This window comes from Urocitellus parryii, chromosome 6 (genome assembly GCF_045843805.1).
Source record: "Urocitellus parryii isolate mUroPar1 chromosome 6, mUroPar1.hap1, whole genome shotgun sequence".
In the NCBI taxonomy this organism is placed as follows: domain Eukaryota; kingdom Metazoa; phylum Chordata; class Mammalia; order Rodentia; family Sciuridae; genus Urocitellus; species Urocitellus parryii.
In genome coordinates this window covers 122,213,199-122,235,279 of record NC_135536.1, presented here as the reverse complement: position 1 = coordinate 122,235,279, position 22,081 = coordinate 122,213,199, and the positions used below count along the sequence as shown (strand labels likewise).

The 22,081-nt window shown below is 35.2% G+C and overlaps 1 protein-coding gene across 19 annotated transcripts in view; it reads right to left on the bottom strand.

Moving 5' to 3' along the window:
- Window positions 1-5,441: 5,441 nt before the first annotated feature.
- The window catches only part of Zfand6 (zinc finger AN1-type containing 6), a 72,512-nt gene continuing 55,872 nt past the window's right edge, over window positions 5,442-22,081 (bottom strand). For 18 of the 19 annotated variants that reach the window (XM_077799865.1, XM_077799861.1, XM_077799862.1 and 15 more), the window contains 5 exons: window positions 21,216-21,386; window positions 20,703-20,811; window positions 19,401-19,501; window positions 8,982-9,095; window positions 5,442-6,371 (listed from right to left, as the gene is read on the bottom strand). In XM_077799865.1, the coding sequence (XP_077655991.1) occupies window positions 6,223-6,371; window positions 8,982-9,095; window positions 19,401-19,501; window positions 20,703-20,811; window positions 21,216-21,369 (627 nt within the window). In that variant the 5' untranslated portion in view covers window positions 21,370-21,386 and the 3' untranslated portion in view covers window positions 5,442-6,222. Of the gene's footprint in view, window positions 6,372-8,981; window positions 9,096-19,400; window positions 19,502-20,702; window positions 20,812-21,215; window positions 21,387-21,981; window positions 22,006-22,081 lie in introns of those variants that run through there. The other variant, XM_026400532.2, reaches the window with a different exon arrangement.

Here is a 22,081-nt window from a genome sequence, read left to right as displayed (position 1 = left end):
TTTTTATATTGATTCTTTCACATTTTTCTGTATAGACAATATGCCATTTGCAAATGAAGACAGCTTTTTTTCTTTCTCACCAGTCTGTTCAGCTTTTCTTTCCTTTTCTTATTAGCTGAGAATTTTAGTACAATGAGGAATAGGACTGGTGAGAGGGGACATATTTGCCTTGTTCTCAGTCTCAAGGGAGAGACTATGTAGTTTCCTCATCACAGATTTATTATCTTGTAATGTCTTTGTCTCGTTTTAGTATTGGGATGATGCTGGCCTCACCAAACAATTTAAGAAGTATTTTCTCTGCTTCTACCTTCTGCAAGAGAATGTAGAAAAATTAGTATAATTTCTATCTGAAGTGTTTGGTAGAATTCACCAAGGCCTTTCTTTTTTTCTGGAATGTAATCCATTGATTGAATTTCTTTTTTCTTCTTTTTTTGTGGGTGGGGTGCTGGGATCAAACCTTGGGGTGCTTTACTACTGAGTCACACAACTCCAACCCTTTTTAAAATTTCAAGACAGGGTCTTGCCAAGTTAGGCCTTGGAATTTGTCATCCTCCTGCCTCAGCCTACAGAGTCTCTGGAATTCTAGGTATGTGCCACCATACTCTGTGTGATTCATAGACACAAGCCTGCAAAGATAATTTCTCTTTGTACTACTTTTGGTAATTTTGCCTTTCAAAGGAATTGATCCATTTTTTCTAACTTGTCAAATCTGTGGGTATAGATTTACTCATAATATTTCTTTACTATCTTTTAATGTCCCTGGGATCAGCAGTAATGGCCCCTTTTTCTTTTCTGGTAGTCACTTTTTAATATTATAAGTATATTAGTGGTCTTTTGGGATGCCAAAAGATTTCCTGATGTTGCTAAAAGTCTTTTGTTAGATTTTATCCATCTCATCTCCATATTCCTAACTAACTTTCCATTCTACTGGCCTTCTGAATTAATCTTGATGCTTACATATTAATAAGAAGGGACAAAAAAAAAATAGGAAGCCAGTCTCTGAAAAGATGCTACAACAAATACCCAAGACTTTCTTAAATTCTCTAGCGTACCTGTTTGGATGTTTCTTACAGACTTAAAAAAAGGGTAGTTTAGCCATTATCAGATACGTGTAAACTGTCTCCACGTCAGGAAAAAAATGGCTTTCGTATCATATGCTTGGAATAAAGGAATAATTTCAAGATTGCACTATGCAGTTCATGTTAGGGGAAAGACATTTTTGTGCTAGACTTGGACACAGAAATTCCAGACAAATGAATATATGAAGAACAAAGTATGAGAGAATGTGATTTATGGTTTTAGTGTTCAGGTGTAGTGAAGCCTGCAGACTGTGAATGGATTTTTGTGACAAAAAAAGAAAAACAAATTGAATATTGAGGCTGATTCTACAGCAGTTTCATGCATAAACTCCAATTCCAAATGTGGTCATCAAATCAGCTTTATAATTAACTTTTTAATACTTTGGACTTAAGGTAGAGAATGGATTAATCATAATCCTTGGTTCATGACATTCTCTGCAGAGTGCCGGCTGTTAGTCGTCTGCATATAGTGAAGCTATCATCCCCATAAGGTTCCCATTTGCTAGCCCATCCCTTGCTGCCTTCCACCTGAGGATATTGACAGTTTTCATCACTACCTCTTCTTTTGATATAAATTTCATCTGTTACTTGAAAATGTATTTTCTAACTTTTCCTCTGGGGTGTTGGGGATTGAACCAAGGACCACACACGTGCTATGTACTTTATCATTGAATTATACTTACAACGTTTTTCTTTTGGTGGTGGTGGTACTTTTATCACTGAGTTATACTTCCAACGTTTTTCTTTTGGTTTGAATAGGGCCTTAACTGCGTTATATCCCCAGCCCTACCTCCAACCTTTTTATAAGGGAATATTTTGTCCGTTGATTGTTAATTCTTATTATACTTTTTTTTAGTACCCAGGATTAAACTCAGGGGCACTCAACCATTGAGCCATATCCCCAGCCTTTTAAAAAATTTTTTTTTTTTTTTTTTAAAGAGAGAAATTTTTTAATATTTATTTTTTAGTATCCGGCGGACACAACATCTTTGTTTGTATGTGGTGCTGAGGATCGAACCTGGGCCGCACGCATGCCAGGTGAGCGCGCTACCGCTTGAGCCACATCCCCAGCCCTTAAAAAATATTTTATTTAGAGATAGGGTCTCACAGATCCTGAGTTGCTTAGTGCCTCGCTGTTGCTGAGGCTGGCTTTGAACTCACAATCCTCCTACCTCAGCCTCCTGAGCTGCTGGGATTACAGGTGTGTTCCACTGCACCCAACCTTACTGTATTTTTAAGACACTTCATTTTTGCTTTTGTTTACCATATTTTTGTTTTGTTGTGTCATTATATCTTTTGTGTCAGTATGGATCATTAGTTTTGGGTGCTATATGATAGTCCATTGAATAACTATGTCACATTTTATTCGTTCAGCTCTTCCTCATTGAGGGCTTGGGTAATTTCTGGGTTTCTGTTTTTGTACATGGTGTTATGAGAATTCTTCCCAGTTCATGTCTCCTGTTTAATCTATGTGCAAGTTAATTCTTGGGTATATAATGAAGTTTCTGAATTATAGGATGTGCTAAAAGCCAACTTTAAAAGATAATGCCAAGCTTTCTGAAGGACTGAACCACTTTTCATCAATGTAAGCAATACAAAGGTCACATGGAAACCTTCCAATACTAGAAAATGCCAGACTATGTCTCTTTACTAGTAACTGCTGTTTTAATTAATATGGTTTCAAAGTGAGTCCTGACATTTGGCAGGCCAAGTCTTAACCTCCCTGCTTTTTTGAAATACCCTAACCATGTATTTTTTTTTTTTTAGGTCTATTGTACTTTTTAAAAAAAATATGAATTTTTTTTAGTTGTAGGTTGTCACAATTCCTTTTAATTTTTATGTGGTGCTGAGGATCAAACCCAGTGCCTCATGCGTGCCAGGCGAGTGCTCTACCAATGAGCCCCAGCCCCCAATTTATTCTTTTACCTTACTTCAGAATCACTTAAATAAGTTTCATGATACAATCTGGTGGGGCTAGGCACAATTGAGAATACCTGTAATCCCAGTGACCCAGGAGTTAGAGGACAGAGGATGGTAAGTCTGAAGCCAGCCTCAGCAATTTAGCAAGACCCAATTTCAAAATAAAAAAGGACTAGGGATATAGCTCAGTTGTAAAGTGTCCTTGGGTTAAATCCCCAGTGTACTTTTCCCCCAAAATCTTAAAATTTGGTTGGATTTTAATGGGAATTACTTTGAATTTATGGGTGTGTTTGGAATGACTGACATCTTTTTATTGCCATGAACATGTGGATTTATTGAGATTTTATTTATCTCAGTGTTTTAGAATCATTTAGATCAGCATACAGTCAATGTCCAAGGTAATTGGTACTACACTGATGTTATTAGTAAATGGTATCTTCTGTTTTTCTAATAAGTATAAAGAAATCCAAGTGACTTCTAAAAATTAATGTTGTATTTGGGCTGGGCTTGTGGCTCAGAGGTAGAGAGCTTGCCTACCATGCGTGAGGCACTGCGTTTGATCCTCAGCACCACATAAAAAGGAAAGATATTGTGTCCACATACAACTAAAAAATATTTCTTTAAAAATTAATGTTATAGTTAGATAACTAGACAGTATTATTTCTAGTAATTTATTTTCAGATTTGTATTTTCTTTTTTTTTTTTTTTAATTTATTTATTTATTTATTTTTTAGTTTTCGGCAGACACAACATCTTTGTTTGTACGTGGTGCTGAGGATCGAACCCGGGCTGCACGCATGCCAGGCGAGCGCGCTACCGCTTGAGCCACATCCCCAGCCCAGATTTGTATTTTCTATAAAAACAATTATGTAGTTGGGTGCAGCAGCACACACCTGCAATCCTTGCTACGCAGGAGACTGAAGCTGGAGGATTGCCAAATTCAAGGCCAGCCTGGGCAACTTAGAGAGACCCTGTCTAAAATTTAAATCAACCAACCAACTAACCAACCAATAAATTAATAAGGACTGAGGAGTAGCTCAGTGGCAGTGTTCATAGGGTCAATCCCCAGTACCACAAAAACAAAAACACACCCCAATCATGTAACAGGCAAATGATGAGTGCTTCCTTTCTTCTTTTGACTATTTGTCTTGTTCCATTGGTTGGGCTCTCCAACACAAAATTAAATATAAGCCACGAGAGGGGCAGCTTTCATTTGTTTCTGAAAGAAAAATATAATTTTCTCCCAGTACTAGGGATAGAACCCAGGGCCTCAAGCATGTTAGCAAATGCTTTAGCTACACCCATAGTCCGTTTTTGACTTTAAAAGAAAACGACTTTTCTCTTTTTGGTTCTGAGAAGTTTTTTTTTTTTTAGTTGTAGTTGGACACAATACCTTTGTTTTATTTTTTATTTTTATGTGGTGCTAAGGATCGAACCCAGCGTCTCGCATGTGCTAGGTGAGCGCTCTACCACTGAGCCACAATTCCAGCCCCTGAGTGGTTTTTCTTTGGTTGGTTTTATGTAGAAACTATTTGAGAATTTCCTTTCTAGATTTATCAAGAAATTTTGTTAATCATGAATGGTGTTTAACTCTATTAAATACTTTATATTTGAATCTATTAAGACAGTCACAGTGGCTTCCTCTCATTTTATTCTGTTAATGTGATAATTTAAATTTATAGATTTAAACATTAAACTATCCTTAGTAGGTGAATAGAACATGTAAGTAAAATAGCAAATAATTTTAAACTGAGAAATTTGTATTGTTAACTACTATCTTCATCTGTTCAACCTTTTTTTTTTTAATGTATTATTTCATGCTTAAAAAAGGTTGGCTGCTAGATAAATAATGGAAACCACCATAGGAAAAAATTGTTTTTTGAGGGTCTTTCTACTCACAATTCTCCAACTGCCCTGTTGTTTGAATTGTGCTTTTTCCATTTCACTAATCCTACCAAAAACCAGCATATACTAAATGTTAATTCACTGTGACAGAGTGCAGAACAGAAAACTCTGACAAGGGTTAGAAAATCCAACATCTAAGTGACAGAAAGTAATTCTTGGCTTTGAAAAAATGCTGAGATTTTAGCCGGGTATGGTGGAGTATGCCTGTAATCTCAGTGGCTCAGGTGGCTGAGGCAGGAGGATTATGAGTTCAAAGCCAGCCTCAGCAATTTAGGGAGGCCCTAAGTAACTCAGTGAGACCCTGTCTCTAAATAAAATATTAAAAAAGGGCTGGGGATGTGACTCAGTGGGTTTTAGTGCCCCTGGCTGGGCTCAATCCTCAGTACCAAAAAAAAAAAAAATTAAAATTAAAATTTATCTTCATAAGATTAGCCATAAATCTATATGAGACAAATAATAGTAGTACACTTAGAAAAACAGTAAGATTAAAAAGACAAAATTAACTATTAGAGTAAGAGAAAAAGTAGTACAAAAGAGCATTCTGGTTTTCCTTTTTATTTAATCAAAGACTGGTGGATAAACATAAATACAGCACAATTACTTCAGATCATTCTTCATATTGTATACACACAGACCAATGAACGTAATCTGAAAGAAACCTGCAGTCAGCAATGAAATGCATACAGATTTTTTCTTCCCTCACGCCAAAAAAAAAAAAAAAAAAATTAAAAACACACAAACTTGGAATCTCATCAGCACATACTCTCCTGTGACAAATGATTCAGACATAAATAGTGGGTGCAAAGAAATTATATGCTAACATATGTATAACCTTTGTTAATGAAAAAACAGAAGCAGCCATATTGATTAAGATACATTCAGTTACTGGTAACTAGTTGTGCCCTATAGGGCATTATCAAAAGAGAAATCGTGCTGCAGAGAAAAGCTATATATACATACACAATGAGAAAATAAACTGCAAGATTAATGCATGCATGTTTAATACTGGAAAAATCACAGCCCTCCAAAATTTCTCCACGTTTGTTATAAAAGCCCTCTGCACTCAACTAAAATTAAAATGATCTTAAAAGGATAATACTTGTAAAGTTTAAGTCTCTTCAGCCACAGAAACTGCAATGGAAATAAATGTTCAGAGTCATTTTCAAAACAAAAACAAAAATCTATTCTTCTGATGACATGCATGATTAAAAGGTCTATGCAAGATACATTGCTCTACATTCCCAATGACTAGGAAAAAAAACCTCAAGTCAATTTTTAGTTTGCAGATGGTCAAAGGATTTTGTATTCCAGCAGGAGTTCAAATCTTCTGGATCTTTTCACCAACAACTACTGGATTTTCTTTTCTGATTTTCTCAGCAGCATCAGCTTTGTAATTGTAAGAGCAATTGTGTACATCTGAGTAACGGTGCACACCACAGTAAACATTTCCACACCGGCATTCAAACCCTAAAAATGGATTAATACAAATAAATGAGCAGGATGGAAGGTGAAATATTAAGTTCTTTGGCATAATTAATATTAAATAGCATTATATATTTAGGGCAGTAATCTAAACATTCTACAAAAATGGTTTCACGAACTACGTTCTCAGAGTTCACTAGCTAAGAGCTTCACTTCTTGTCCTATCTATAAATATAGGTTTGTACTAGGATCAGATCATAAACACTTCTCTGAGTTCAAGTTTCTTCACTTGTGACATGATCAGCGTTACTTCCTTATCAAAATGTTTTCTAAATTGAAAATGTTAAAATTTTTAATTTAACTTTTTTTATATATCTTTTTTAGTTGTATACCTTTATTTTGTTTATTTATTTTTATGTGGTGCTGAGGATCAAACCCAGTGCCTCACATGTGGAAGGCAAGTGCTCTACCACTGAGCTACAATTCTAGCCCCTAATTTTACTTTTAAACTATTAAAACAAACAAACAAAAAAAATTGTGGTACTAGGGATGAACCCAGGGATGCTCTACCACTGAACTACATGCCCAACCCTTTATATTTTGAAACAGGGTCTCACTAAGTTGCTTAGGGCCTTGCTAAATTGCTGATGCTGGCTTCCGATTTGTGATCCTCCTACTCCAGCTTCCCAGGTTGCTGGGATTACAGGCATTTGCCACTGGGTCCAGTTACTTAGGGCTTTGCTATTTTGCTGAGGCTGTCCTTGAACTTTCGAACCTCTTGCCTCAGTCTCCCTAATTTCTGGGAGTCTGGGATTATCGGTGTGTGCTACTACACCCAGCAAAGTGGAATATTTTTAAAAACTCAAATACTGCAATGTAAAAATAAGCCTATTCAAGAAACCAATCTTAACATTTAATTAAGATAAAATAAAATCTCTGAGAGAACTGTTAACAAAGAACACAGTATTCAAAATAGCCTTATTTTGCTAACCTCAGGTGGAGATGTGAACTGTACTAGAGTGGAGTGATTAAAAGCATGGGATCCAGAGTTAGGTTGCCTAAATATCAATCTACTTACTAACGTAGGCAAATTACTTAGCCTCTCTGGGCCTCAGTTTCTGCATCTGTAATTTTGGAACAATAAGGTACTGTAAGGATTAAATGAGGAATGGATCAGGTGCTTAACATATGGAAAATATGCAATAATTGCACTTATTTTTAGGGAAATGCCCAAGAATTGAAATCAAAATAGAGACTGACATGTGTGGACAGTCTTGCTCCCCCAAATTAGGATTTTATGTTATGATGGAATTTTTGTAATGGAGCATAGGAATCAATATTTTAAACACTGACATTTGACATTAATTTCTTTCATCACATTTTTTACTTCAGAAACATTCTGTAACTTCAAATAATGAAAGAGAAACGAAGCAAACAACACTAGGTTAGACTGACAGATTGGACAAGAAAGAAATTATGAAGTCTCAGCTTTGTAATCATGAAGTCTGAGAGAGGACAAGATTTTAAAAGACCCTATTTGATAATATATTTTAGAATTTCTTATCTATGTTGTAGTCTTTAAATAAATACATTATTTGCTAAGGTATGAGGCAGTTTAAGACATCTCTGATCAGACTCTAATCTTTCTTCATTGTCTCTAATCATTCCTTAGCCAGAAGTAATCTTCCTAAAGCATAATTTTTACTCAATATCTTATCTCAGTCCATAAGTCAGGATTTTATGTAAAGTGTTCAGCATAATGCCTATCCATGGTAAACAATAAACGTACTTATAGCTGTAACCAGTTTCTAATTAACCTCAGTAAAAACCTCAATCTTTAGCTCTATCTCGTCTCCATATTCAATACCCTTCTTCACAGATCCTGTACTATGGTTATGTTCTCCAATTCACAGTCCCTGAACAGGCCCCTATATTGCTTCTTGGGGATTTGGTTCAAATATTTCTTTCTGCCTGAAATGTTCCTATTCCCGTGACCTGTAATTCCTACTCATGGTTCCAGACCCAGGGGCAACAGCCTATCTTCATGATACTTTCCTTGCCAGGTCTTTACTCCTTTTATAAAAATTAATTTCAGTACTCCTGTCTTCTGACTTCCCAGTGGCAACATGACTGAACTTAACGTAATGTTCTTTGCTAAACAGTTTGGAACATTTTATTCTCCCTCTCTCAACTGTACTGATATGTTGTTATAGTAGCCAACATATATTGATTACACATTGTGTGGCACCCACTAAGTTAATTACTTACATGTCTCAACTCACTGAACCTGCACCACAACTTATGATTAGCCCCATTTTATATATAGAAAGCACTTCATGGTTCACCACATACTTTAAAATATCCTCTCCTTGAAGACAGAACTACATGTTAGCCTTTTCATAGCACCTGGCATATTGGAATTACTTGTCTAATACTCTCAACTTCAGCTGGAATGAATTTTTAAAGGAAAAGCTATTCAATTTACTTTCAGGTGCATAATTAAAGCTATTTTTATTTCTTTGAGAAAATTCATAAGCTGAAGTACATTTAATGGAAACTCTCCTGGGAATAGAAATAATCTTAACTGAAGTTAGTAATAATAAGACATGTATTATTTAAAAACATAATTAAAAACCACTTGGTTTAGGTCCTTACCGGTAAGTCCCACTTTCTTCCTGCACATGAAACAGCGATTCTTTTTTTGTTTTGGTTTTTCAAGAGATTTGCTTTGCTCTTCAGATGGCTGCTGTGCTGTATCTGATACTGAAGCTGACAAAAATAGGAGGGTAGTAAAATTTAATTATTCAGTAAGATTTTGATATTTGGGTTGTGTCCTCACTCAACTATCCCACCAATCTTTATTCAGAAGATTACTTATTTATTAGCTTGGAAAGATGGTCATAAATTACAAAATATTTTTAAAATATGGCTCCCTTTTGGTTATAAATGTATGTGTTTGTGCATACACATGTAGAAAATAATCTAGAATATATAACTGACATGTTAATAGTGACTCTAGAAGATGAACTATAGATTTTCTTCTTTTGGTTCAAACTATTTTTAAATTTTTCTATTTATGTATTTGATAAAACACTACCTGGGTATCCTAAGGGGACATGCAACAAATGGCTATATGCAGACTTCTTAATATTGTTTGGGGTCAGAATTTCTCAAAGAACAAGAAAATAGTGTTCAACGAGATCTTGTGAAACACTAAGTTTGTTTACAGTCCTCAGAATGTTTCACATAAAAGCATTTAAAATGTTAGGAAAAAGATAAACTAATGCAAAAAAGTTTTAAAATGTTTAAAATAAGATAACTTAATGCATTTAAAAACTGAAACCAAGATCGGATGCATTAAGATTCAGGTAAAATTAGTGTTCCTAAATCCTAACTAATGTGCTCCACTCCTGCCCCTAACCACTCTGGCTCTCCTGAGTGCTGTCACCAAAGTCAGAGTCTATAACAAAACCCTGCAGACATGACATCTTGTTTAGAAACAGTGACTTGCCATGAGTCAAGTACTCAACCTCCTCCAATAATTAAGCCTTCCTCAGGAATCCACTGCTCAACCCATGAATACCAGGAATATGCTGCGAACTGTTCAATAGGGCTTTCCACTTTCTTCATTCAATCTAGGTTCTCTTATTTTTTTTTTTTTTAAGACTATCAAATACCCTTTCCTCATTTCAGTTCTTTGCAGCTTTTCACTACGATTACACTTAATACCCTTAGCACATACTGGACACTCTATATAAGCCCTCTTCTTCAACTGTGATTACCACAATGCATCCATTAGTGAAAATCTAATGACCCCTCTCTGATGTTTAAAATTCTTTGGTGGTTTCCCATAAAAGGTCAGGGTAAGGCCCAGGGGTCCTTCATGATTTTCTTCATTCTTGTCTCACCAATCCTCAATGATATAGCATACTTCAGCCATACTGAAATATTAGTTTCCGTACACTTACCAAATTATCTCACTTCTGGGCTTTTGTCTAAGTTGTCCTTTTCATGTGACATGTCTTTTTCCATGCCATTTCTTTGTAGCTGGCTAACTCCAACTTGTCTTTCTTTTTGAAGCTTACATAATCAACTCTTACTCTGCTGCCTCCCTGACAACCTTGTAATGGAACACCCTATCCTGTGCTCCCACATCACTTTTTACACTAATTGCCCATTTGACTTAACATAGCTTCTTATGAATTCTAGTGCCTCCAACCACTCAATAAATAAATATCTGTTGAACTGAATTACAAGGTACTATCTTTTGTATCTATGTGTCCTGTTTCCCCAGCTTCACTGTAATCCCCTTGAGGAGAGGGATGAAATCTTACACCCTATTTGAATCTACAGCATCTCTTACAGTGAACTATATGTATATGCACAAACATTTGCTATAATGGATTCCAACTTTTTTGCTTTTTTTTTTTTTTTTGGTAGTGAGGATTGAACTCAGGGGCACTTGACCACTAAGCAACATCCCCAGCCCTATTTTGTATTTTGAGACAGGGTCTCACTGAGTTGCTTAGTGCCTCGCTGTTGCTGAGGCTGGTTTGAATTCTTGATACTCCCACCTCAGCTCCCAAACCACTGGGCTTACAGGCGTGTACCACTGCACTTGGCTTCTAACCTGCTTATGTTAACATACTATCTCATATTTTAACAAAATATGACATAAAACTACAAATTAATAAGTAAATATGCATTAATGAAGAAATCCATAGCATAATTACTCCACCTAACCACACTAAAGCTAGACTTGAAAAAGTTCTAGTAATAAAAACATTTTACTTTTGAAACAGAATATGAACATGCAAAACCATTTATTTTCAGTAACAAATATCCCTAGAATGTGAGTTCTATGAGGGCAAGAACTGAATGTCATATTTTACTGTTTTATCCCGAGAACCTAGAACAGGTATACAGAGAAAACTCAAAAATAATCTAACCTGCAATCAGAAATGAGACTATTATATTTACTGTCTTTGAAATCTACAGACATAATAGCGAATTTGTTTTCCAAAAAATTATTATTCAAATAAACTAATAGAGAAAATGCTCTAATGGCAGTACTATTGTCACAGATTATATTTTTTAACAAAACTGGTTTTAATTACTGATACTAAAAATGGCATTTGGAAATGCATACAAATGCTATTATTACATACCTCAGCAAAGACATTTCACAATATCGACACTAAAGATTTAAGGCAAATAGTTTGTCTTTTTTTGAGAAGGGGTTTTACTGTTTTGCCCAGGCTGGCCTTGAATTTGTGATCCTCCTGCCTCAGGTTCTCAAGTAGCTAGGATTATAAGTGTGTGCCATTGAACCCATCTCAAATGGTTTCTTTTCAACTGAGGAAAACGTACAACTTTTAAAGTTAAAGATTAGTAGGCTATCTAAAAGCGAATAAGCTAGGGCTCAAAGTTAGGTCCAATAAATGTTAAAGTATATTTTCATGAGATGAAAGTTAACTCCAGCTTATTGAAACTAGTGACTGATAGCTCAAATTTAAACACCAAACATGGGCAAGATGATATAGTACTCTGTAGAAGTCTATGCTTTCCAGAAATTACCCTGTTTCCTCAGTTTGCATTTGAGATGAAAAAATATCAAATTCTAGTAAAAGGAAATAATTCAATCGCTAAGAGCTATATACACAGTGGCCAAAGGGTCACAGGGTCATAATCCTATTGAACCTAAAGCCAAAATAAGGAGAGTCTCCTCAGAACTAGGTAGTTTTCACATTTGGAAATGAGAATTGGAAACAGACTGACTATTTATTAATAATTAAAATAGACAAATGACTATGTTGTATCCACTGGTCCTAAAGGTCTATATGGAAGGAGGCTATGAGATGGCATAAAGGCTGTGAAATAAGATGTATGGATGGCACTTGTACTGGCCACTACTGTTAAGATATTTCAGAAAGCAATGGGCAGGTAAAATAGTTTTAACTACCCACATGGAGGATCACATTCAAGAGGAACAAGGCCCTCTGCTCTGGGTCCTGTAAAAAAAAAAAAAAAAAAAAGAAAAAGAAAAAAAAATATACAAATACATAACAAGTATATAAAACTAAACACTACTTCTGATTGGGGCATATTCATATACACACTGTAAAATAAAGCTGAACTTAAGGTATTAATAGGTAACGCCTAAACATTATCTTAATGTAAATAATTATCTTGGCAGTAGATGTTATATCTATGTAATATAATATATATCCTTTATCTATAATATACATATCCTTTCCTCAAAGAGTCATGACAAGTTTCCTCATTCAAGAATCAGAGAGGGGCTGGATATAGCTCAGTTGGTAGAGTGCTTGCCTCGCATGCACAAGGACCTGGGTTCAATCCCCAGCAAGGCAAGGGTTCTACCATTGAGCTACATCCCAGGTCCAGAATTAGAGGTATTTTGAGGACTGTGACTACTTCTGATTATCTCTGTACACTCAGTGCTGAGGCAGAGCAAGAGCTCCATAGATACTTTGAATTAATATACTTTTACAGCAACCCATTGGGATAAAATGCATTTCTCCTCTTTAAACCTCATTTTTCTTTCATGTAAAATGAGGATTTAAAGACTGAGTGAACTGTAGGATACACCTAACTTGAAATTTCTTTATGAAATGAAACAATTTCAATATTCAAGAAAAAAATAGGCCTGTATTAGAAGTAGAATCAAAAAGAAATGAGTGTTATACATTTAATATTTTCTAGAAACAATAAAAAGTAGAAAGAGATAAAATACATTATCATTTCAAAATGTAATCCATATAAAAAAGTATTAAAAGTCTTCAAAACCCAGTGCACACATCATACAGTATAACTAACACATTATGCACTAAAAATCTTATTTTGATCAGATACATTTCATGAGCTCAATAGTAGTCAGGGGTAATAATCCCAGTATCAAAAAGACAGAGAAGAGAAAGGAAGAACAGAAACAGGGAGGGTGGGAAGAAGGAAAGAAAGCTCAATAGTTTACATGAAGCTAGTGGTCAACGTACTGTACCAGAGCACCCTACAGAGGAGATCAATTTCTCTTAGTAGCTATTTGGGATAAAAACTGGTACATTAATCTTGTAGTTCAGTGGTATAGCACATGCTTAGCCTACATGAGGCTCCCGAGTTCAATCCTCAGTACCAAAAAAATTTAAAAAATCAAAAAACAAAACCCCAAAACTTTAAAATGACTCTTTACTAGTGATTTTCCATTTTCTGACTACAACCACCTTTCCAGCTTTAGTTCTAACATACACTATTTGCACCAGCCACTTTAGCAAGTTGTTTTCTATTTCCTAAATTTCATGTTTTTCTACTTGTATACTTTTCCTCAGCAAAATTCTTGTTTGCTGGCTTATGAGTATGTGTGGGTATTATAATTCACATACTATAAAATTCACCCTTTAAAATATACATAAAATTCAGTGTTTTTATATATTAACAAGATTGTAAAATCATTATCCCTGCCTAATTCCTTAACATTTTAATCACTTTAAAGCAAACCTCATACATATTAACTCCCCACTTCCCACAGCTCCTGGCAACTCCTAATCTTTCTGCATGTACAGATTGGCCTGTTCTGCATATTCTATATAAATTGTCAGGAGATGGCATGTGGCCTTTAGTAGCTGGCTTCTTTTATTTAGCACAATATTTCAAGATTCATCATGAGTGGCATAAATCAGAATTTTCTTCCTTGTCTGAATGATATTCCAGTATATGGACATAGTTTATTTTGTTTCTCCAATCATTTGTTGATGGATATCTGAGTTGTTTCCTAATTTTTTTGGGTTATTATGAACAATGCTAACTATTAGCATTCATGTACAAGTATTTGTATAGACATGTTTTTCTTTCTTGCTTTTCTCCACCCCACCCTCCACCCCACACCCCTTCTTTTGTGTTGAGGACTGAACCCTGGCCTCTAGCCCAGGACACATTTTCAATTCTCTTGGGACTTAATGAAAATGCTTGGTCATATGGTAAATTTTATTTATCTTTTTTTTTCTCCCTCCCACTGTACTGGGGACTGAACCCAGGGGCATTCTATCATTGAGCTACATATATCTCCAGCCTTTTCTAATCAGGGTCTCCCTAAGTTTTCCAGACTATTCTCCAACTTATGATCCTCCTGCTTCAGCCTCCCAAGCACCTGGGATTACAGGCAATGTCCCCAGCCCAAGTTTACTCTTTTTTTTTTTTTGTTCCAGGGGTTGAACTCAGGGGCACTTGACAACTGAGCCACAACTCCAGCCTTATTTTATATTTCATCTGGAGACAGGGTTTCCCTGAGTTGCTTAGCACTCACTTTTGCTCAGGCTGGCTTTGAACTCGTGATCCTCCTGCTTCAGTCTCCCTAGCCACTGGGGATTACAGGTGTGCACCACCATGCCTGCTCAAGTTTACTTTTTGAGGAACTGCTAGATTGTTTTCCAAAACACTGGTAGGCTTGGGCTGTAGCACAGTGGTAAAGTGCTTGTCTCACGCGTGTGAAGCACTGGGTACAGTCCTCAGCACCACATAAAAATAAATACATAAGAAGATATTGTATCCATTTACAACTAAAAAAATTAAAAACAAACATTGGTACCATATTTCACATTCCCACCAATATATAAGTGTTCCAATTTCTATTAGAACTTAGACAATACTTATTATTTTTACTGATTACATATAACTCAACATATCCTCTTCTTTTGTTGTTGTTATTATTTTAGGTGCTGTAAAGAAATCACTGCCTAATTCAAGGTCACAAAAATTTATATTTGTTTTAAGGATTTTTATTTTTTTAGCTCTTATGTTTATTTAAGTCTTTGATGTGTTTTGGGTTATTCTGTATGTGAGATATGGGCCTAATTCATTCTTTTGAATGTGGATGAGTGGTTCCAGCATCATTTGTTGGAAAAAAAAATTCTTTTCCCATTGAATGATCTTAGCACCATTATTGAAAACTCAACTGCCCATGAATATGGGTATTTCTGTACTTTCAATACTGTTCCAATGATCACTATCTCCATACAAGTATCACAGTTTCAATTGCTGTACCTTAAATTTTGAAATTGGGAATTGTTAGTTCTCCAACTTTGGTTTTCTTTTTCAAGACTTGTTTTGGCTATTCTTACTCATTCTTCAAAATCAGAAGAAATCCCTGATTTTTAATCCATACAGCCTTTCCTAAATTAGTCTAATGGGATTATTCTCCTCTGCTGTGAACTGATGATTTAACAAGTCATCTTTGTATGAAATCAGGAATTCTCAGATTTGGAAAGAGCCTGAAAATTCCAGTTCACCCTTCACTCAGTGTAGCATTTCCCTATGCCTTGACCTTACCTAATAATAGTTTTCCTAGAATGCCTCAGTGATTTATAGCTTAACACCTTAATATTACTTTATTCTACGGTTGGAAAGCTTTTAAATCCTTAGAATTCTAAGTCTCCTACAACTCCAAATTACTTGGATAATATATGAAGTTAAAATATCCTTTGCAATCTATAAAGCTCATTTTACCTTTGTTGCTTAATAAACTTTTAATATCCTATTACAGTGGACATGGCTATTACTCTCATTTAAAAATAATAAAAAACAAGGCTCAGAGAAGTTATCAAGATATGAAAACAGAACCTCTACTTCCAATTCCATTCTTTTTAGTTATGACCCAAGATCTGAGGGACTGAAAGGAAAATCAAAGTCAAACATACTGTTTAATAAGGCAGCCAATCAAATGTGATAGTTCTGAGTATGTTAAAATGATTTAAAGTATTTAAACAACAATAAAGTCTAGTTTTTGTGAACTAGAAATCTGACCTACATTCCTAAGTGACACCACCTGAGATACTATGATTTTTTAAAATTAAAAGCATAATTAAATGACAAACATGTTGCAAATGCTGAATTCTCATTTAAACTTGAGAAAAAATCTTCGAAGCCAAAAAGCCAAAATGAAAGTAGTACCACCCACCTGGTGGCAGCATTTCCTAATTATAAGCAGAAAACTGGTAGAGAAAAAAAGCTGTTTTGAAAACCCCAATAAAAAAATGTTAGGAAATTCTTGGGGCTGGGGTTGTGGCTCAGTGGTAGAGCACTTGCCTCTTACTTGTGAAGCACTGGGTTCAATCCTCTGCACCACAAAAAAATAAATAAATAAGATAAAGATATTGTGTCCGTCTGCAACTAAAGAAACATTTAAAAAAATGTTAGGAAATTCTTGTTTAGGCACACAGCTGCTACTCATATATGCACCGCACTCCATTAGGGATGGTCTTCCTGTAAGTAAACTTCTCCTGTGGGAGACACATGGAGTGAAAAGAACAGATACCTGGGTAGCTTGCCAAAATGGCTGATCCTGTCCTGGGAACCGAGAGGGGACTGGATGTATCAACAATAACCCAACAAATCCACATCACAGTCCAACAGGCACAACTATCTAGTGGAAAGAATACTGCCTAGTCGGGTGCCTGGGGTCCATTTTCAGTTCCAGTGATCATTTGACTAAGTCAAAGAGACTTTTTATGTTTCTTTTCAGCTACCTAGTAAAATAGACGAAGAAACATTCTCTGAATTTGTTATCAAACAGGGAAATCATGCATATATGTGTGTATATTGATACCTAGATATCTATTGTTAGTTTTCAGCATATAAAATATATTTATCTCTTAAGCTCATTATTCTGATTTGTGTATTTGCTATGCTGAAATTATGAATGACCGACTTTTTTTAAAAAAGGCACTTAAAAGTTTAACTTAGCCTGATGTGGTGGTGCACACCTATAATCCCAGCTGCTTGAGAGGCAGAGGCAGGAGGATTGCAAATTAAAAGCCAGCCTCAGCGGGCTGGGGATGTGGCTCAAGCGGTAGCGAGCTCGCTCGCCTGGCATGCGTGCTGCCCGAGTTCCATCCTCAGCACCACATACAAACAAAGATGTTATGTCCGCCGAGAACTAAAAGAAATAAATATTAAAAAATCTCTCTCTCTCTCTCTTAAAAAAAAAAAAAAAAAAAAAGCCAGCCTCAGCAACTTAGACCCTAAGCAACTCAGTGAGACCCTCTTTCTATATAAGATACAAGAAAAGCCTAGGGATGTGGCTCAGTGGTTAAGTGTCCTTGGGTTTAATCCATGGTCTCAAAAAACAACAGAAAAATGTTAAATATAACTTAAAAGTCTTTTAAATTATACATGAAGAAAACAAGCCTAAATTTTTAAAAGACTACAATTTCTTTTAATATGGCATCACGATCACCTTTGTACTCAGAGACAGCTGGAATAAACTATGTTTTCCATACACTAGAATGGTATAAAAGTACTTCATATATTATTAGTTCACCAACCTACAGTCTTTATTCTTTGTCAAACTGTATAGCAATTACTATTGCATCCTTAAGCTTTAAAATTTTTTTCATAGCTAAAATTCTAAAATTGATTCTGTCACAGGATATAATAACATCTTTGTGATTGGCAACCTGTTTTCTTCCTTCTCAACTTCTCTCTCTATACCTCCAAATGAGCTCTCTCAAGTTTGAAATTTAATCATTTCCACCTCACTTCTTAAAATTTTCTCTAACCATACTAACTTTTTGGCTTCCCTGTCTAAAAGAAACCATACCATTGCCATTACGATAAAACCAGGAGCTTTGAGACCCCCTTCTCTTATTTCTCTGATACAGTGAATAACTGAATCTTGACATTTTTCCTATTTCTGCTTTCAAAGTATCCCCCATCTCTGTCCTTCCTTCTTTAATAAATTACTTTTTTGGTGCTGGCGATTTAACCCAGGGATACTTTATACCACTGAGCTACATAATATCCTTAACCCTTTTTATTTTGTGACAGGGTTTCATTAAGTTGCTGAAGGCCTTGCTAAGTTACTGAAGCTGGCCTCAAAATTGTGATCCTCCTATCTTAGCCTCCTGAGCTGCTTGGATTACAGATGTGTGACATCACACTTGGCTTAAATTTTTCTGTTTAACTACAAAACAAAAATTTTTCACTTATGATTCATATTTATAAATTTATAATATGCTAGGCAGATCAGACTACTTATGTTGGCATATACTATATTTGTTTGTTATAGCAAAATCTTGCAAATTGGCAAGTTATGTCAATCATTTGTTGGGCATGAAATAAAAACAAGGAGAATTGGCTAACTTATTTAAATTTAAAATTCAACAAACTTTAACAAATGTTGCCTGATATATCTGTCACTATCATCCCAACACCATGCACAATGGACGTCACTGGTCAAGGCATTTTTTCTCTTTAAATCATGCCACATAGACACACTGCTCATCTTTGGGTGCCTTTCCAGAGTATCCACCCTTGGCTAACACATTAGGAGAACATAAACAATTAAAAAGAGATTATTTAAAAGCCTCCTAAATGACCTTCCTCTGTACTGTGTCTCCCTGTTAAGAAAGCCTTCATACAAACTTTCAAGTCTCCTCATATTACTCTGAGTCATGTAATTGGGACATAAAGAGCATGGAAAGAACAAGAGGCACCACAGCTTGTGAATACAAGTAACTAAATGTGACTACTGCACTGTAAGTCACAGATGGGGAAAGAGGGGTGCCTGCCAACCAAGTAGAATAGTTTCTCAAATAATCTAAGTCAAAAACCAAAAGAATCAAATTCCTTTGCTTGGAGAAGAAATATTTTAAAAATTCAACTGGCCAAAATAATAAAAAGAGAACAACACTTTTACATGGTCATTAACCTATATTTTTCAAACTAAACAAATTCTGAATCTTCTATTTATGCTGATATAATATGTAAGTGAAATTCCCAACATTTCATTCAATTAATTACTTGAGAATATAGAATATTCTCTTTAAAAAACAAACAAACACCCAAAACTTTATTTAGCTGAGGATCAAACCCAGTGCCTCATTCACACCAGGTAAGCGCTCTACCACTGAGCTACAACCCCAGCCCTAAAATACTCTTCATAATGAAAGCATATAAATATTTTGAGGAATTTTTAATACATATGCTTAGGCTAGAGTTTGGCGTATAATACTCAAAGAGTTAATAAATGATAAACTACATGCTAGTAGTTCATATGCAAACCTTGCAGATCTTCTGTTTCCGGTACTGCTTTGTCCACAGATGTACTGTCCACTTGGGAAGATGCTACAGATTCTGATAAAAGTGACTGATTTGATACAGGGCTATAAAAGCAAAAATATTTTAAATTTTATTTTATTAATGGAAAAAATATATTTTTTTGGTTTGTTTTGAGATGAGGTCTATTGTACAGTCTGGTTTTAAACTCCTGGGCTCAAACAATCCTCCCACCTCAGACTCCAAGTGCTGGGACTACAGCACTTGTGTACCATCATATCCCAGCATAATTTCAGTTTTAAAAAATGATCTCCACACATGAATATTAACTAAAGTAACATAGTAAGTTAAAAGTCAACTTACCTAAGTAGATCACTAAGAACACCAACACACTTGTTTATACCATAACCATAGAGCTTTGAAACGGGAGACTAATTTGGGTTAGAAGTTTGTGTTTTGGAAACAAAGCAATTCCATGTAAATGCACTACTAAAAAAAGTAGCAGATAAAGATGTGTTCAAGGAATCCTAATGTAAAATTATAAATGATATTATGGCATAGCACAAGTGAATAACTCATGAATTACAAAAAAGAAACAGAGCACAGATTTTATGTACTGATTCCTAACAGAATAAAACTGAAACAAGTATTTCTGTATGCAGGCTTTTAACTCTGACTCCAGACTTATATTTGTTTTGTAACATATTTTTCTTTCTAAGTACCAAATATAATACCCAATAATGGTATTAAAGAGAAACTGTGCTAAGACTTTTGTTTTTTTTGCAGTACCAGGGATTGAACCCAGGGGTGCTCTACCACTCTCCAGCCCTCTATTTATTTATTGGCTTTTACTTATTTACTTAAAGACAGGGTTTCACTAGGTTGCCAAAGTTGGCCTCAAATTTGTGATCCTCCTGCCTCAGCCTCCAGAGTCACTGGGATTATAGGTGTGTGCCACCACAACCAGCCAACAAGAATATTTTTAAAATGCAAAGTACTAATACTTTCAGACTAAGACTATAATTTAAAGAATTGACTCAAAAGTCTTCAAAAGGACTTCAGGGGTGGGTCAGGATATAGTATGAAGTAGAATAAAGGAAAAGATATTTGAAAAGGAAATCTAAGACTTAAAAGATTTCACTCCCAAGTGAAAACAGTAAAAACCTTTTTCTAATTAGTCAGATATAATTTTAGGACAGTTAATCCTCAAGTAACTTACATAGTTTCCTTAATAAAATTGATTAAAAATAGAATTTGTTCCTTATTTTTCATAAGTTTTTCAACTACAATTTGGAAAGTCCACCTCACCTTGGCTGCATAGATGAAGATGTGGAGTCTAATGCTGACTGAGCTTCTGGGACACTGCCATCTGTGCACTGAACTGGTAAAGATTCAGACAGACTACTGACAGAAGTTGCTGTAACAGACCACAATTCATGTTAGTGGTTCTATACTATGTACAGCCCAATAACTGATCTTAAAAAAAAAAAAAAAAAGTTCTCTTATATCTTATAGCCCATATTCCTCCATTACTTTACTTTCCAAGTTAGCTATATTTACTTGAGTTATGCTTCTGTTTTCATAAGGTACTAAGAGTTTCTGTACCACAGCAAATAAGACCTTGGAATGGCGTTAGACTATTTACAGAGTAAGGATACTCTTATTCCTGACTTTCCACCATGACTATTACAATGTGTAAAAGAAAAGTTACTGAGATAAATATGGTAATACAAGTACAATGTGACAGTGAAAATGGTCTTGGATACAACAGACTACCAAGTGTATTTTAATTATGATATACTGAATTACAGAATTACTTACCAGGTGGACTTATTCTACCATTACTACTATTCTGTCTTTGAAGATGTTCTTTATAGCATACTGAACACATGCCATTTGTACGAGGGTTTCCATAAAATCCGCAGCCAGTGGAACAAAGCATAGGCACTTGGCTGTGATTTGTTTCTTGAGCCATGTTCCTCTGTTGCACACCTGCAATTTATATAGAATAAAGAACTCAGACACAAGAATTCAGTCATAATTATCCTAATATGCTTTCTATACAATAAAGGACAAAACCCCACATATGCATCCCTCCCTCCCAACCACTCTATACAATTGTCCCAAGACCTAGGGCAAAAGTTAATATAGAAACCAAACAGCACACTGAACTTTTTATCTCCAATCAACTCTATATTAGGAGAGAGAACTGGTTTTGTTTTTATTTCCTTGATCACAGATCATTTATTTCTACATCAGCAACTCTGGCACAGACTTGTACTTTTCTTTTTTTTAATCTGTGAGAGACCTGTTTGAAGACCTATCTGAAGTTAAGAAAAACTGTTTAAATATAGTTCAGTTGGACTCTTCTAGTAATGAGAAAAATACATCGTAAGTTTTGCTATATGTTACACTATTTAATCTCTAAACATTTAAACTTTGGATCAAAATTCACTTGTTAATTTATATACTTTATTCTGTTTAGAAAGCATTTAACATAATGCTGGTGAAGAAATGGAGAATAGGGCAGAATGCTCATGAAATCAGAAATAGGTTCAATCATTTTGGAAAGCATGTTGCAATTCACCTCATGAGTCCTATAAAAGACAAATGTTGCTCTCAATCATTCTCCTTTCACGATCAATTCTATAGAATAACTAGAGTATAATCAGAAAAAGAACAAAGAA